The following is a 17,662-nucleotide window of genomic DNA, read 5'->3' on the forward strand; positions in this document are numbered from 1 at the left end:
AACATACCAAATGCTAAATTTGTTCTAGAAAAGTAGAATCCAGAAGAAAATTTAAAGGTAACAAACCCCTGTGACAATTCTATTTTAAATATAAAATACAAATGTTCTAGCCAGGCACGGTGGCTCATGCCTGTAATCCCAGCACTTTGGCAGGCCGAGGCAGGTGGATCACCTCAGGTCGGGAGTTCGAGACCAGCCTGGCCAACATGGTGAAACCCCTCTCTACTAAAAATACAAAAATTAGCTAGGCATGGTGGTGTATGCCTGTAGTCCCAGCTACTCAGGAGGCTAAGGCAGGAAAATCGCTTGAACCCAGGAGGCAGAGGTTGCAGTGAGCCGAGATTCCAGCCTGAGCGACAGAGTGAGACTCCGTCTCAAAATAAATAAATAAATAAAAATAAAAAATAAAACAAATGTTCTTTTTTAAAGAACAATGTATTACAAAAAGGATAACATAAAGTCCATCTAGTAATTATCAAGGACATTCTCTACATTTTTTGAAGATTAATTGCCTATTTAAGAGCAGAAGGACTTATCCCTGTGTCTCCAACCAAAGAGAGGTCTGAGCTGTGACATTTGGTGAAGACAAGTCAGCCAAGTACAAATATTTTCTCTCAATAACTGCACATATGGGTAAAATGCTTTCAAAAAATAAGAATTCTCTATTTCAAAAGCAAATGTTTCATGCTTTCTTTTTTCAACATTTAAGATTTGCCAGCTGCCTAGAATTGAATGCACTGCTTTATCATGTAAACAGCTAAAGAAAAAAATCACAGTAGTACAACATACATTTGGGATTTCAACATACTCATAAATTATGAAGCGGCAAATCATTCCCAGAGTAGACATTTAATAAATACTAATTGAGTTCCTGTCCATTACGTAACAACAAAGATGCTGATGTTAAATCTGGAAAGTATTCAGAAGTGTATTTTCAGATATCTCTGACTAAATAACATTAAACTTACTATTCTGTATTTGCTCTCCTTATCCTCATTGAAGAGAAAGGGCCCTTTTGATACAATGCTAGATAACATGGCTAATGAAACTACGTCAATTCACTGAAATGTCTGCAAAGAGCTTCAGTGGGGGTAAAATTAAACTGTTCCCATCCTTCACATTCAATAAGATTCCAGGCAATACTGGTATTACTCCCAGAGGCATTTAGGGAACCAGTGGGAGGGCAGATACGTCCAAGCACAGGAAGTACACTGGATAATAAGAAGGGGAATGTTCTGTGGGAGGTATGTATACAACATTCATCAACCAAAAAAGCATTGCACTGTTATCACTGAGCTTCATTCTTACCACACTTTATTGACTTAGCAAAACAACCAGTTTTGCTAAGAAGCTAAAAGAAAACAAAGCAAACAGAAGCTTAATATACAGGATCTGAGAGTATGACAACATTTAATAACAATTATTGCGTCAAAAATAGAACATACACGCATAATATACATTAAGATATATGTACATATAAATCTATATATATATATATATATATCACCAAACAATTTATCTTCACAAGAGTGGAAAGAACACTAGTTAGGAGTCAGAAAAACTGGACTCCAGTTCTACTATTAACTAGAGATGTTAGCTTGCGGGGAGTAACTCAGCCTCTCTAAACTTGGGCTTATTCATCTGTTCAGTAAAGATTGTAACTCCTAAACGTTGTTTTAAATGTCTGTTAGTCATTTAAGGAGACCATGAGTTAGTAGTTCAAAGTGCTATACATATGGAAATTGCTGGCTAGTTGTGGTGCCTCATGCCTGTAATCCCAATACTTTGGGAGGCCAAGGACAGGAATTCGAGACCAGCCTGGCCAACATGGCAAAACCCTATTAAAAAAAAAAAAAAAAAACTTAGCCAAGAGTGGTGGTGCGTGCCTGTAACCCCAGCTACTCGGGAGGTTGAGGCAGGAGAATCACTTGAACTAAGGAGGTGGAGGTTGCAGTGGGCTGAGATCATGCCACTGCACTCCAGCCTGGGTGACAGAGTGAGACCCCACCTCAAAAAAAAAAAAAAAATGCAAATCGTTGAGGCCGGGAGCAGTGGCTCACACCTGTAATCCTAGCACTTTGGAAGGACGAGGTGGGCAGACTGCCTGAGCTCAGGAGTTCGAGAACAGCCTGGCTAACATGGCAAAACCCCGTCTCTACTAAAAAAAAAAAAATACAAAAAGAAATTATCTGTGTATGGCAGCCCGAACCTGTAGTCCCAGCTACTTGGGAGGCTGAGGCAGGAGGATCACTTGAACCCGGAGGCAGAGGTTGCAGTGAGCCAAGATTGCACCACTGCCCTCCAGCCTGGGCGACAGAGCAAGACTCTGTCTCACAAAAAAAAAAAAAAAAATGCAAATTGAAGAGTAAAGAATATATGATAAATAGGACCTTTTGATCCAACTGAGTTGTTTTTCAGGTGAAAGATAAAACATTCTAGAATTTCATATGGCTTTAAAAGCCTAAGTTACTGAATTTTTTTCATTTTTCTTTCCTTAATTTTACGTAACAAGACTATAAAAGTAAGTTTTGTTACCTTTTAAAAAAATGTATTTTCTTTTGTTAAAACTTCAAATTTGTCACAAAGCATTCATCCAATTATAGACAAAAAATTATTTTGACAAATAATTCACAAAGAAATGCCAACCAACCAAAAGCATTTAAGAGTCCAAATAAATTGTTTGTTTGTTTGTTTTGAGATGGAGTTTTGCTCTTATTGCCCAGGCTAGAGTGCAGTGGTGCAATCTTGGCTCACTGCAACCTCCACCTCCCAGGTTCAAGTGATTCTCCTGCCTCAGCCTCCCAAATAGCTTGGATTACAGGTGCCCGCCACCATGCCCAGCTAATTTTTGTATTTTTAGTAGAGACAGGTTTCACCATGTTGGCCAGGCTGGTCTCAAACTCCTGACCTCGTGATCTGCCCGCATTGGCCTCCCAAAGTGCTGGGGATCACAGGCATGAGCCACTGCTTCCGGCCCCAAATAAATAGTTCTGAGAGGAAAGAATGCAAAACGCAATTTGAATCTTTGGGATACAGTATATTAACAGACTTTAAGTCACCAAAATACATAAACAATCTAGAAGCTTCCTCTATAATAAGAGGTTTTCCCCATATGTAAGTAAGAAAGCAAAGCTTTCATTAGAATCAAAAACAATGAAACGAGAAACAGCTGGCTTAAGAACAAAGCCTATTTATGAATACCTTTTATGACTGGAATCCTTAGGGTGATCAAATTAAAATATCATGTTACGGCAAATTTGGAAAACATGCATAAAATATTTATTAAAATAACATAGTTATCATCTCTTTAATACCTTAAAAAATAATAGCAAGCACAAAGTGCAGGTTCATTTCCGGTATAATCAATTACACCTAAATGATATACATAAGTATTTAATTGAAAAGGTCAGGCCAGGTGTGGTGGTGCGCATCTGTAGTCCCAGCTACTCAGGAGGCTGAGGTGGGAGGACTGCTTGAACCCAGGAGGTAAAGGCTGCAGTGAACTGTAATTGAGCCACTGCACTCCAGCCTGGGTGACAGAGCAAGATGCTGTCTCAAAAAAAAAAAAAAAGAAAAAGAAAGAAAGAAAAAAGAAAAGAAAAGAAAACCAAAAAAGAAAAGGCTGGGGTAGGACAAGGTAGGAGGAACAGTAAGTTGATGCCTGTGGAACTTGAAATGCGTCCTAAATATGTCAGATGATCTTTCTTTTTTTTTTTTTTTTTTTTTGAGACGGAGTCTTGTTCTGTTACCCAGGCTGGAGTGCAATGGCGCAATCTCGGCTCACTGCAACCTCCATCTCCCAGGTTCAACCGATTCTCGTGCCTCAGCCTCCCGAGTGGCTGGGATTACAGGCATGCGCCACCAAGCCTGGTTAATTTTTGTGTTTTTAGTAGAGATGGGGTTTCACCATGTTGGCCAGGCAGGTAGATGATCTTAAATGTTCATTTACTGTTCCTGAGCCAAGATTTTAACCAAAAAAAAGCTTCCAAAATGGGACTACTTTCTCTCTACTATCTCCATCTCATAATTAAGTATACAAAAAGAAAACCTTCCAATTTAATGCATAACCTGTAAAGAAACAGAAAGGAGAAACATGTCTTCATAGCTCCTGGATAGGACAGAGAAAGAGGGAAAAAAGCACACTTTTCACTTCTTTCTGACTTCAGTCCAGTTCCAACTTTGACCCTACTGAATTCTACAGCCCTTTTTTTTTTTTTTTTTTTTTTTTTTTTTGAGTCAGAGTTTTGCTTTTGTTGCCCAGGCTGGAGTCCAGTGGTGCGATCTCGGCTCACTGCAACCTCCACCTCCCAGGTTCAAACGATTCTCCTGCCTCAGCCTCCTGAGTAGCTGGGATCACAGGCACGCACCACCACACCCAGCTAATTTTTTGTATTTTTAGTAGAGACAGGGTTTCATCATGTTGGCCAGGATGGTCTTGAACTCCCAACCTCAGGTGATCCACCCGCCTCGGCCTCCCAAAGTGCTGGGATTACAGGCGTGAGCCACCACACCCAGCCTTCTGTAGCCTTTAAAAAGTCACTTAACATCGAGACTCACTTTCATTCATCTGTAAAATAGAGGACTGGGATGTACCTCTAAAGTCTCTCCACCTCTAAAATTCTAACAATCTTCGGCTGCACCAAAGAGCCAGCTCAGGCCACTAAAGAGCTGTCCCCTCTAACTCAGCCTTGGCCAACCCCTCCTATTTCCACTCCCTCAAATAAAATTCCCAGCTCAGGTCCAGCTACCTTCCCCAGGCTGGACTGGCAAGGGATAAGCGAAGTATTTCACCTGAGAACAGCATAGTTATCTACTGGAAGAAAGTGCAATTTCACAGGTTTATCAGGTAGGCTAGGAGGTTATTAAGAGCCAGGACATATAAATCTGATACAAATAGCCATTAGATTTTCAAACTTAAAAAGATTCCAGATATTACTTGTAAGGGCTTCTACTTAAAGCATTTTAAAAGTTGCATTTAACAAACATTGTTAGAATGTCTACTTTATCTAAGTCCTAGCTCTCCAGTTTGCTGTGGAGAATATGAACCCCTGACCTCCAGGGATTCAAAATCCATTAGGGAAAAAAATCATAAGAAACCATATAGATTTTGGCTCAGTATCACGTTTACAGAAGTGTCAGCTCTGATTAATGAAAATGGTATAGATTTTAGAATAAGGCATTTCCAAAACATACTGGCCAAATTCTCAAGATGGTGAGGAATACTTTTCCTTAAGTGCTGAGCGGTCCACAGTGACAGCAAGAGTCCTGTGATCCAGCAGGTCAGAGACACTGAAAAGCTCAGAACTTTCTGAATTCAGCCAACAAGTTAAAGGGCCCTGATGGCAACAGAGAGGGTGATGGAAAGAAACAAAGTCACTAGAGAGGTTACTTGAACCCCTGATTCACTCACAAATGAATTTGGCAAAGGGGCAGACATGTTATTCTGCCCGCAGTGTCATGCGTGGTCCATCCTCTGTGAGAAAAAGGTAAAAAAATGACAAAAAAATAAACGAACAGTGAGACTTTTACAGGGAAACAAGGCCCAGGACATGACTACATCAGACCCTGTTCAGCCATCTCCTGAGTCTTCAGTACACTGTAAATAACAGGGTCAGAGTGAGGCTAGAGACATCCCCAAAAGGTTAATAGAATCTTGAGGTTCAAAGGGACTTTAAGATCCCTGAGTTCAATTCAGTAGCCTCTGTTTAAGAATAGCAGAAAGTTTGTAGCAAATTATAAAAGCATATTAAAAATGAATATAACTAAAATATGCTTGAATGGGTTATCAGGAAAAACCACATTACCAGAAGATGGGGCAAAAGAATTGAAAACATCTTAAAATAAATGCTTCCCAACTTTGCCCCTCATCATCCTAAACCTCAGTTTCATAATTCCTAGCCCAGTCTCTGGCACACAGTACATAGTAAACACTGAATAACTAAGCCACTGTTTCATTATGCTATAAACAGTAACAGTTTTAATGAGATAGTAGGATATACATGTATACCATTTTTGCATTTCTACACTAATGTGATAAGGAAGCTGAGGGAAATGGTATGAATAAACTGAAACAGAATAAACTCTGGAATGTGTTTTTGTTCTATTTGAGTAAGAGAAGGCCTGATCTTGGAATTCACAGTTTTTTTTTTTTTTTTTTTTTTTTTTTTTTGAGACAGAGTCTTGCTCAGTCGCCCAGGCTGGAGTGCAGTGGCGTGATCTCGGCTCACTGCAAGCTCCGCCTCCCAGGTTCACGTCATTCTCCTGCCTCAGCCTCCCTAGTGGCTGGGACTACAGGAGCCTGCCACCACGCCCGGCTAATTTTTTTGTATTTTTAGTAGAGACGAGGTTTCACCATGTTAGCCAGGACGGTCTCAATCTCCTGACCTCGTGATCCGCCCGCCTTGGCCTCCCAAAGTGCAGAACTCTTAATTCAAAACAGGATTCCTACCCGACCTCATAGTTCCTTGTGGCCTCACTAATCCTCCTGGAGTCACCAGAAGGCTCTCATTAGCTCAGAAGACTCATTGATAGTCTCCTGATTCTGAAAATAATAATCTACCTGACTTCCCTTTATCTCCCTTCACCTAGCCCAAGGAGCAGAAGCTGAAAACTCATGATACTAATGGTGGCCACATGCAGACTCAGCACTTTTCCCAGAGCTTGAAGCTCCAGTTAAACAGATTCTTTTGCTCAAAGGAAAAATTTCCCACAATGGGAGCTGGCAAAATAGGCAAGCAAGGCCAGCTCTACATAAATCACGAGTAAATAAGTTTCCCCTAAAGCATTTCAGTATTCTTGCCTCTCTTACCCAAGTGACTCTACTATCATATTGTTCCCCCCATCTGCTTTTTCCATGGTCAAAACAGGTTTTCAAGAAAGATCTGATTTCCAGTGTGTGACAGATAAGGAACAAAGTGCAAATCCTCCCTAGATCATTTCCAGTCCACATGGGTACAAGCCCTTAAACCTCAAATGTACATCAGAATTACCTGTGGAGTTTTTTTTTTTTTTTGCAAGCAGATAAAGGCTTATTTTACTTTAATGGCTGATCTATGTAATCACGGAGGCCAGTATGTACACACAAAGGGGCAGCTTTTATTTCTTGGTCTCTTCCTCCTTGGACAAAGTCTTGATGATCTCCTCCTTCTTGGCCTGGAGGTGCTCTTCATAGCTCTTGTGTGCTTCCTTGGTCTTAGATCTGCGGGCCTTAGCCTGATCAGCCAGGAGCTTCTTGCGGGCCTTGTCTGCCTTCAGCTTGTGGATGTGTTCCATGAGAATCCGCTTGTTTTTTAACACATTCCCCTTCACCTTCAGGTATAGGCTGTGATACATGTGGCGATCAGTCTTCTTAGATTCACGGTATCTTCTGAGCAGCCGGTGCAGAATCCTCATTCTCCTCATCCACGTGACCTTCTCTGGCATTCGGGCATTGGCTGTACCCTTCCACTTACCTATGCCCATATGCCTGCCCTTCCGGCAGGCCAAGGTGTTTTTCCGGCATCAAGCAGGGGAATGGACCATCACAGGCTTGCGGATGATCAGCCCATCTTTGATCAGCTTCCAGATCTGCTGACAGGAGTTGGCATTGGTGATTTCATTGGTCTCATTGGGGTCTAACCAGATATTCTTCTTGCCACAGCAGAGGACACTAGAGGCAAGCCTCTTCTGAAGCCTGAGCATACTCAAGGCTGCGGCCACAGCAGCGAAAGGAAAGAGCTCCCCTGTGGAGCTTTTTAAACTACACCCGAGGCTACTGAATCAAAATGTCAGGTGGGGCAGTTTCTCCAGATAATTTTTAAAAGTTCTGTGGGTGTTTCTGATATACAGGCAGGGTTAAGAACCACTGCTTTAAATCATTAGTCATTTGGCACAAAGTAAGACAAGCATTTAGGAAGGATCAAAGGGATTTTCTGGTATGCCAGAATTTATACTAGCCTGGCAGCTGCCTACCGTAAAGCCAACTCTTACTTCCTGTTCAGCACTCCAAGTTAGAGAGGCAGCATCATCCTGAAACTGCTATACAGTGGGATGGGAAGACTAACCACATTGCTAGGTAGAAAGTTTAACAGGGGCCAGGCACGGTGACTCATGCCTGTAATCCCTGCATTTTGGGAGGCCGAGGCAGGTGGATCATTTGAGGTCAGGAGCTCGAGACCAGCCTGGCCATCATGGTGAAACCCCATCTCTACTAAAAATACAAAAATTAGCCAGGCATGGTGGCAGGCGGCTGTAATCCCAGCTACTTGTGAGGCTGAAGTGGGAGAATCACTTGAACCAGGGAGGCAGAGGTTGCAGTGAGCCAAGATCGTGCCACTGCACTGCAGCCTGGGTGACAGAAAAAAAGAAAGTTTGACAGGGCAAGGCTTGTACTCAATCCAACTGAGTCACAAATTTGACTCTGTGCCCCCAGGAAGCCAAGTCAAAAAAAGGGAAATATAATCAGTAATGATTCACATTGTCAATAACACAAAGCAGCCTGTACACAATGAGTGCACAATATTTATGGAATGAATAAATGAAAAAACCAGAGCTTAAACTCCTAATCACTCTTCATTGGGATATAGTTAATTGTTTTTTAAAAGATCTCCTGCTAGGAGTCAAATAATAGAAGCAAAAGTGACCAGAAGACAGAGAGACAAAAGTCAACAGTGGAGATCCCCACCAACTCTGCTAACAAAAATTAAAACTGGCCAGGTACAGGGGCTCACACCTGTAATCCCAACACGTTGGGAGGCCAAGGCAGGCAGATCACTTGAGCCCAGGACTTCAAGACCACCCTGGGCAACATAGTGAGACTCTGTCTCTACAAAAAAAAAAAAAAACACACACACACACGCAAAAATTAGCCAGGTGTGGTGGGCTGAGATAGGAGGATTGCTTGAGCCCAGGAGGTCAAGGCTGTAGTGAGCCGTGATCATGCCACTGCACTCCAGCCTGGGTGACAGAGCAAGAGCTTGTCTAAGAATAAAGAAATAAACATAAATAAATAAAAATAGAAAAGTCTTGGGGAATAATTGAGTAGTTAAATTCTATGTGGTAAAGTGATAGCACAGTGGTAAAGATGAAAAGATGCCTACCATAAAATCTAGTGTTCTTTAATCTGTCATGTATTTAGAAAAAAAAAAAATCTTCTCTTCCTTTTCTTCTCAGTAACAGAACCCGTTTTACTTACGGTAACTATGCATCAGCTAAATGATGACATTTCTCAGCCTTCTAGCTAGGGATGGCCAGGTTGGTGACACTTTGAACAATGTGATACGAGCCTTTTATGGTGCTTCCAGAAGTCTCCTTAAGGGAAAGAGAGGCATTCTTCTCGATTTGTCCTGCATCTGGCTACCTGGAGCCATCTTGAGCCAGGAGGTTGCCACATCCAAGGAATGGCATCGAGGAGAGCCAGAAGGACTTCAGGGCCCACCATACCAAGCCTGAACTGTCCAACTTTGGACTTCTTTCATGTGTAGGAAAAACATATTTGAGCAATCTTTCAAATCACAGCAAATTAATCCTAACTGATACGATTACCGTTAAGTGGGAGGTTCAGGTTTAGGGGAGCTATAAAAACACCAATGGTAACAAATGCCCAAAATACAGCTTTCCTAATCCATATGTGGGTGCCCTGATCAACACACTGCAGCCTTGAACTCCTGGCCTCAAGCAATCCTCCTGCCTTGACCTCCTAAAGTGCTGGGATTACAGACAGGAGCCACGGCACCTGGTCCATTTATCATTTACTAAGCATTTACTATGTACCAAGCACTTTAGATAATTATTATCCTCATGCTATAGGTGATGTAAAAGAGGCTCACAGAGTTTAATAGCTTCCATAAAGCAATAAAGTTGTTAACAGTTGGATCTAGGGATGAAACCCAAGTTGACCAGATGCCAAAGCCCATGCTCTTTCCACTAATCATGTTGAATCTACAAGGAAAATTCAATAAACTTATCTTGAGTAGATACCTAGGTTCTAAAGTCAGTAGCATTTAGCAAACAGTTATGGTCTCACTGACAAGCCTCACCTTTTGTTTCGTTTTGTTTTTTTGGCTTTCAACAAAATTTTCTTCCCTTTTTCAAAGTAAAAGGTACTTGGGAGATGCTCAATAAATACTAGTTCTCTTATAAATATAATCGCCCCTTTAATTTTACACAAAGAAGGTTTCAAATGCTATAACTTTCATTACTCAATTTTTCTAATTTACAGTTACATTGAAAAGAACCATCAACAAATAATTGGTTCTGTATTTTAGTCACATAAACAAAACACACATGGTACCTTGAAGACATTTCCTTTGCTTTCAAAAGGTGTCTCAGTTTATCCAGCATAAAACCACCTAACATGTTATCTTTCAAGCTGGGGAGAATGGCTAGTCAAGTCCCATAAAGAGAAACTGTCAGGTAGGAGGATCAACGTATCTGGTTTGCCTGAGGATTTCCCAGTGTTAACATTTAAAGTCCTGCATCTTAGGCCAGGTGTGGTGGCTCACACCTGTAATCCCAGCACTTTCAGAGGCTGAATGAAGCAAGCAGATCATTTGAGGCCAGGAGTTCGAGACCAGCTTGGCCAACATGGCAAAACTCTGTCTCTACTAAAAATACAAAAATTAGCCAGGCATGGTAGTGCATGCCTGTAGTCCCAGCTACTCAGGAGGCTGAGGCACAAGAATTGCTTGAACCTGAAGGTGGAGGTTGCAGTAGGCTGAGATTGAGCCACTGCACTCCAGCCTGGGCAACACAGCAAGACTCTTGTCTCAAAAAAAAAAAAAAATTCCTGCATCTTGGGAACTCCCTTGGTTCTGTGAAAACCTGGAGGGTTGATCATTCTATGCCTCAGGTGACCATATAAATGCATAGTCATATCTTCAAAAAAATTTATAAATGTGTGCGCAGTTTAAACTAAATTGAAGATGAAGATTATAAAGTAAGATGTGAAGGTATTCGGGTGGCTAAGCAAAAGAAAAAAAATTATAATGCTATACATAATCAGGCTTAACTAAGACAATGTCGCTAAGAATACCAAAAAAGTTTATTAGGTCAAATTCTTCATTCTGATGATATTCAATATGTGCATCAGTATTAGCGTTCACCCAGCTAAAAAAGAGGCTCCAAACAGCACATGTACATTTATATACAATGGGCATTTAGTCTACACATAAAAGTGAGACACTATATGAGGAAAGATTGAGAAAGAAAATCAACTTTCAGCCAAGAATTGTAAAGTATTTCATATCTGTGAAATGGTGGAAAAGCCTAATTTCAATGTTTCAATTTTGAGGTAATCATGACAGGCTAAACCCCTGTGACAGCAGAAATTAAAAATCTGCACATTAAAGAGATTGGACCAGGTACATTCCCTCTAAGGTCCCTTCCAACTTGAACATTCCATGACAGAAGTCATCACTTGTGTGACCCTTTTACCTAATAGGTAAACCAAGTCAGGCCAGAGAGTTACATGACATTCCAAGGATCTAGCTCTGGCTGATGATGGAGCCTGGACTACGTATCAGCCATGCTGTCACCCTAATTATGCTTAAAAACACTTGGAACCGAAGGGGCATACAATCAGCATAGGAAGATAAATGAATGACACATTTTACTTTATGTGGGGTATTTTACTTAGTTTGGCTTCAAGTTTAAAAAAAAAAAAGAATTTGAGTCCAGAAACTCTTTAAGCTTTCATTGGCTACTTTAACCATAAAATACCACAACATTCTGGAAAACACACACACACACGCACACACACACGCACACACACACATATATGTTCAGAATATATAGACAGCTTAGTTTAGAGAGCTTTTCATGAGCTCTCTAAACAAACCGAAGGAACAAACACAGTAACTTGAACAGGGAACATCTTTGTAATTGAAGGACCTTCAAAATACAGAAAATAATAACTTTCAAAACTAATGACTGCTGTCATCCGGGTGTCCTATTAAGATGTGACCAGTTTTAGCTGGGCGTGGTGGCACATGCCTGTAATCCCAACTTCTCAGGAGGCTGAGGCATGAGTATCGCTTGAACACAGGAGGCAGAGGTTGCAGTCAGCCGAGATTGCCCCACCGCACGCTAGCTTGGGTGACAGAGCGAGACTCCGTCTCAAAAAAAAAAAAAAGATGTGACCAGTTCAAGAGTGCTAGTGACAATGAGAAAGCTTGGTGTTTCTCTATTCATTCTTGTAATTGAGAGAGATTACAAAATCACGCAGAAGCCTACAGGCATTCAGTGTTAAATCAATATATTACTGTCCCTTAATCTGGGAAGGTGCCCAAATTAGATAAACACAAGAGGCTGCACCTTCAAGGGGAAAAATGGATTGTTCCAGGTAGCAGGCACAAACTGAGTTGTTTTTCAATCAAGATTTTGAATTATGCTGATCCATCTATATGCCAGACCTGTGCCTCCAGAGCCAACAGCACTGGCCATTCACAACCTGTTACCCAAAGGCAGGGGTGCAATCTGTGAGTGTGTTGCTGACCAACGCTTGCTGATGCACACCCCTCCACTTTCACTTCATTGGAACCCCGCTGTAACAAGAGTCTGCAGTGTATATATTCTGCTGAAGGCTGGGGCTGCTGAGCTAAGGTTCCTTGGCCAAATCACCAGACTCTCCCAGACTCTTGGTGTCCTATTTTCCTCATCTGTGGAACAAGGCTCATATTTTATGTCTATAAAATCAAACTCTCTCTCTATATATACATATATTTAAAATACTTGAAAGAGCTTTGTAAATGATAAAGTTATAATACATTATTTAACCAGCTGAGGTTGCAGAAGACTATCTCTAACATAAAACTGCCCCTGGGGATATATGAGTTCGTATGCAATCTGTCTCCAAAGTCTGTTAGTAAAATACTTAAATACACAATAAATGGTTAATAAATTCAAAAGACAAATCAAGCAAAGCACTATAAATTGTAGACAGAATTATTCAGTAGTATAGGTGTTAGAATGAAATGTTACTGAACCTTATGCTGGAAATCACATGGGTGATATTTTAATGCCAGTTTTATGCATGCCCTCACTGGCCTCCAGAATAAAAGTGCTCTTTAACGATTAATTATACATACAGTTCATTTCCCTAATAATACTTCAATGAAAACACTTTTTATGTGTATGCATTTCAACCTAAAAAGCCCAGATCAACAGTCCTCCAGCTATAGCTATATTCTTATTTACAAAGTGTAGAAAGCAATGGAAAAACTCACTATATCCACAGCTATCCATCACCACAAAGAAAAAGCAGAATGAAACAACAAAATTAAAGGCAAATACTGCTTTTCCAAACACAGACTAAATGTTCATAAAAATCCCCTCAGTTTACCAAACTCACAAATACTCAAAGTAACATAATACCCCTTTCGAACAAACACAAGAATGACTGTATCAACTAAAGTATAACCAAAACCCTGTGATGGAATGCTTATGCTAAAATGTTCTTCATATAGTTATAACTGGACTAATTTTAAAATTAGAATTTTGTAACAGAATTTCTACAATATAATTTGGAATTCTGAGTGAAAATAAGGGTATGAGAAATACACTAAGTATTTTTATCTCTTGGAGACTTACCATAATTCTTGTAGCAGGAAAGCCTGCAGAATGTTAACAAAATAAAATCTCTGAAAATCCTGACTATATTTTCAGTTGACTTGAAACAAGTTTAACCCCTCAATCTCTCTCTTAAATTATTATTTTAAATAAGTACTTTTACCCTAAATTTCTTCTTTAACAGACCCAGTATTTTCTTGCAACAAAAATCACACTATTGTGGGATATAGGTAATCTTTTCTTTTTAAAGATTACATAACTTCTTTCTAAACGATGTCCATGTCTGCGGCTAATTCATAACCAATGTAACTGAAAATAGAAATGGAAATGTTAGAGATTTCCATTTTTTAACAAACATGGGAATTATTTCTCAATTTGAAGAACTGCATCTCAGGAATGACTTCCTGGACAAATTAATCAGAATTATCAAGTAGCAAACATTTCATGCTAAGCCAAAGCCAACCAGGTGAGTCAGTCATATTATAACATGTATATATAACAACGTACAGTAAAGGCAAAGACAAGAACTAAATGACTTTTTAAAAGGCTGTTAAACTTTACTCACTCCCTTAATATTTTCCAGGTTTAACTGACGTATAATGAATGCATGTGATCCCGGAACCCATGGAAGAGTATCTACCTCAACTACCAGGACCATATCGAGCTCTAGCTTGAAAAAAAAAAAAGCAAAAAACAAACAAACAAAACAACAACAACAAAAACCTATCTGAATACGTGTTCTGAAAAGCCCGCAATAATACCCAATTTATAAGAAGCAAACAACCACAGAACAGAAAACTCAAGAAAGCACAGCCTTCCACCACCCCTCCCCAGCTAGCCCCATTTTTTTTTTTTTGCTCTTCATTTCCATTCCATAGTTAAATAAGTACACTTATTCCAAAATAAAAGGGGAGAAACCTGTTGGAATGGATTTTTAGAAGATAAACACTATAGATGAAGCAACAATAAGTTGCTCGGAGGAAGTTGTCGACCCATTCATTTACATACAACCAAAAGAAGATAAACCCACATGTATTCCTATCAGTGAAGATGCAACCTGGTAATTTGCAGGGAAGATAGGATCTCAAATCCCAGACAGCTACTCTCCCAAAGAGAAAAAAAATAATGCTGTGGCTCTTCACCGAGGCAGCTTCAGAGATACAGGCTCCGCAACTCGCGAGGTGCGAAAATTCAAATGAAGCCCTGTCGCTCACAAGTGCGGCATCTCCGAGATGAGGGAGGGCTCGGGGACGGGAAACCCACTCTCAGCCCGCTCCACTTCGCCGAAGAATGCCAAACCACCCCAGGCTCAGCAGTGTGGATTGCTCCGCCCAGAGACCGTGGAGGAGGCAGCAGAGAGGTCACAGAGCACAGCAGGCGGGAGAAAACCGCCTCCCGCGAGGTCCCACAGAAACCACGGAGCTCCGGACACTCGGGATCCCGGGCCGCGGGCGCGCGGCCAGAGCGGCGGGGTGCGAGCGCGGGGGTGCGGACTCACCTCGCGCTTGGGGCGGCCGGGAGCGCGCGCCGCCTCAGTTCCGCGGCTTCCGGCCACAGAGTCCCCGCGCAAAGCGCCGCCGCGTAGCGGGAGGGGCGACCGCGGCAGGCGCTCGGGTTCTTCCTAACCCGAGCCCGCCGCGCTGGTTCCGCCGAGGACGCCAGCAGCTGCAGGCAGCGCTTCAGCGCTCGCCGCCTCGCCATCGTTGGGGCGAGTCGTCGCCGGGTCACTCCCTTATTATGACCTTCGAATCTGACAGCAGGGCCAGCAGCGGCCTCCTTCAGGCTGCCTCTCCAGCGCTTACCAAGATGGCCGCCCCTGTGGGCCGGGGCGCCGAAGCCATCTTGGTAAAGGAAGCGCCTGGGAGCATGCGGCCTGCCCCGGCCCGCCTCGCGACTCAAACACTCTGCGGGGACCCTCCTAAGATCAAATTGGTTCCCCCCGCTGTCCTAAGCCAGTGGCTTACTTTCAGATCGCATGAATGCATTCCTGGACACCAGCCACAGTTGCTAAAACTAAATGGGATCCTGCAGACCCATTGACGGACTGTCATAGCCAACTCAATCACAGTCGAGAAGCATTTGAATACTTACAGCCTATGGCGCTAGGATCCTGGTAAAGAAGAAACTAAACTCTAATTTGAAATGTTGTACAGTAGGTATTGAATATTAATGGGAGCACGGCATTGTTCACTGTGTGATCGTTTACTTTTAAAATGATATCACAGCCCCCTGGTACACACGGTTCTCATCTAAATTTGCATCTTTTTTAACGCTAGGATAACTATGAAAGAGCATACAATTGTGATTCTGAGTTTCTTACTGGATTTGCTTTTTAAACTGCAGAATGAAATTAGTTGTTTCAAGAAGTAAAGTACAGGCAGGTCGAAGTAAAATTCAACAATGGGTTGTTGGGCAAAAAGATTATAAAAGTCCTGGGGTGTGCCAGGGTCAAAAAAAAAAAGCTTGTCCCTGGGGTTATCTTGGCAAAAAAGAAACCACCACCACAGGTTCTAAATGCAGATAAGACTGGCAGAAAAATGCAGACCAAACTATTCTGCATTTTGAAAGTGAATGTGCCTGTGTGACATTGGAGGAATGTAAAGAACTGTATGTCAAGTGTGGACTTTATCTCCTCAGGCTAGCTTAGAGTGGCTGCTGAACTTAAGGGTGATTAAGAGCTGCTTGCGCCTGGGTGGAGCTGAAACTGCCCAAGGTGAATAATACCTTTGTGCAACAGAAGAAAAAAAAAAGTAACAGCATACATACAAACCCAAAGGGTAAGTTGAAGTTACTACTCAAAAGTTCTTCATAGTGTTCTTGACTAAGCAACGGAGAAGTAATCCCGGCACTTTGGGAGGGCAAGGCAGGAGAATCCTTCGAGCCCAGGAGTTGGAGACCAACTTGGGCAACATAGCGAGACTTCATCTCTACAAATAATAATTAAAAAAAAAAAAAAGTAGCCAGCCTTGATGGCCCGCCCTTGTGGTCCCAGCTACTCCAGAGGCTGAGGTGGGAGGATCGATTGAGCCTGGGAGATCAAGGCCGCAGTGAGCTGTGATCACGCCACTACACTCCAGCCTGGGAACAGAGAAGACCCCATTTCCCAAAAAAAAAAAAAAAAAAAAAAAAGCTGGGAGCGGTGGCTCACGCCTGTAATCCTAGCACTTTGGGAGGCCAAGGCAGGAGGATCACCTGAGGTCAGGAGTTCGAGACCAGCCTGGCCAACATGGCAAAACCCTGTCTCAAGTAAAAATACAAAAACTAGCTAGGCATAGTGGAGCGCACCTGTAATCCCAGCTACTAGGGAGGCTGAGGCAGTAGAACTGCCTGAACCCCAGAGATGGAGGTTGCAGTGAGCAAAGATGGCACCACTGCACTCCAGCCTGGTAGACAGAGCAAGACTCTGTCTCAAAAAAAAAAAAAAAAGATGCCCTTTGTTCCCCTCACTCCCACTCTTTTTTTTTAAGTCCTTATCCTTTATTGGTTAAGGCTGAGGGAAGCAGACAGACCAGTTGGACATAGTAGATGGGTGTGTGAGGTCAAAGTGCTACCTGAAAGCCAGCCAACCCACACTCCCCTGAGATGAATGCTAATGCCCTTCAAACTGTGGGCATTGGTTTCACACACAGCCTCTTCCAGGGATAAAAGAAGGGGTTCTTGTAAAGCCTCTTCTTTTCTTTTTTTTTGAGGCGTAGTCTCGTTCTGTCACCCAGGCTGAAGTGCAGTGGCCAGATCTCGGCTTGCTGCAACCTCTGCCTCCCAGATTCTCCTGCCTCAGCCTCCTGAGTAGCTGGGACTACAGGTGCCCACCACCACGCCCGGCTAATTTTTGTCTTTTTAGTGGAGATGGGGTTTCACCATGTTGGCCAGGCTGATCTCGAACTCCTGGCCTCAAGTGATTTGCCCGCCTGGGCCTCCCAAAGTGATAGGCGTGAGCCACCGCCACCTGGCAGCTTCTTGTTTTCTTACCTCTACCATGGAGACAAGTTCTGGTTTTCTTAGGACAACTAGCTCTGGTCATAAAGATCTCTGGAGTGATCAAGTATGGTGGAGTGGCAGAGTGAGTGTTCCAAAAGGATAAGTAGAACAGGAGTCTTGCCCAGGCCCTATTACAACC

At 42.2% G+C, this 17,662-nt stretch overlaps 1 protein-coding gene and 1 pseudogene across 5 annotated transcripts in view; both read right to left on the reverse strand.

Moving 5' to 3' along the window:
• The window catches only part of NAPEPLD (N-acyl phosphatidylethanolamine phospholipase D), a 51,487-nt gene extending 34,160 nt beyond the window's left edge, over positions 1 to 17,327 (reverse strand). For 2 of the 5 annotated variants that reach the window (XR_010158652.1, XM_016957950.4), the window contains exon 1: positions 15,044 to 17,327. Coding sequence is in view for 1 of the 5 variants with exons in the window: in XM_016957950.4 (XP_016813439.1) it covers positions 15,044 to 15,246 (203 nt within the window). In the remaining 4 variants the exon portion in view is untranslated. Of the gene's footprint in view, positions 1 to 14,575 lie in introns of all 5 variants that reach the window. The other 3 variants (XR_010158653.1, XM_063814994.1, XM_063814995.1) reach the window with 2 other exon arrangements.
• On the reverse strand, positions 3,702 to 8,777 carry LOC129135559 (large ribosomal subunit protein eL19-like; annotated as a pseudogene).
• Positions 17,328 to 17,662: the final 335 nt, after the last annotated feature.

This window comes from Pan troglodytes, chromosome 6, assembly GCF_028858775.2.
Source record: "Pan troglodytes isolate AG18354 chromosome 6, NHGRI_mPanTro3-v2.0_pri, whole genome shotgun sequence".
Lineage (NCBI taxonomy): Eukaryota > Metazoa > Chordata > Mammalia > Primates > Hominidae > Pan > Pan troglodytes.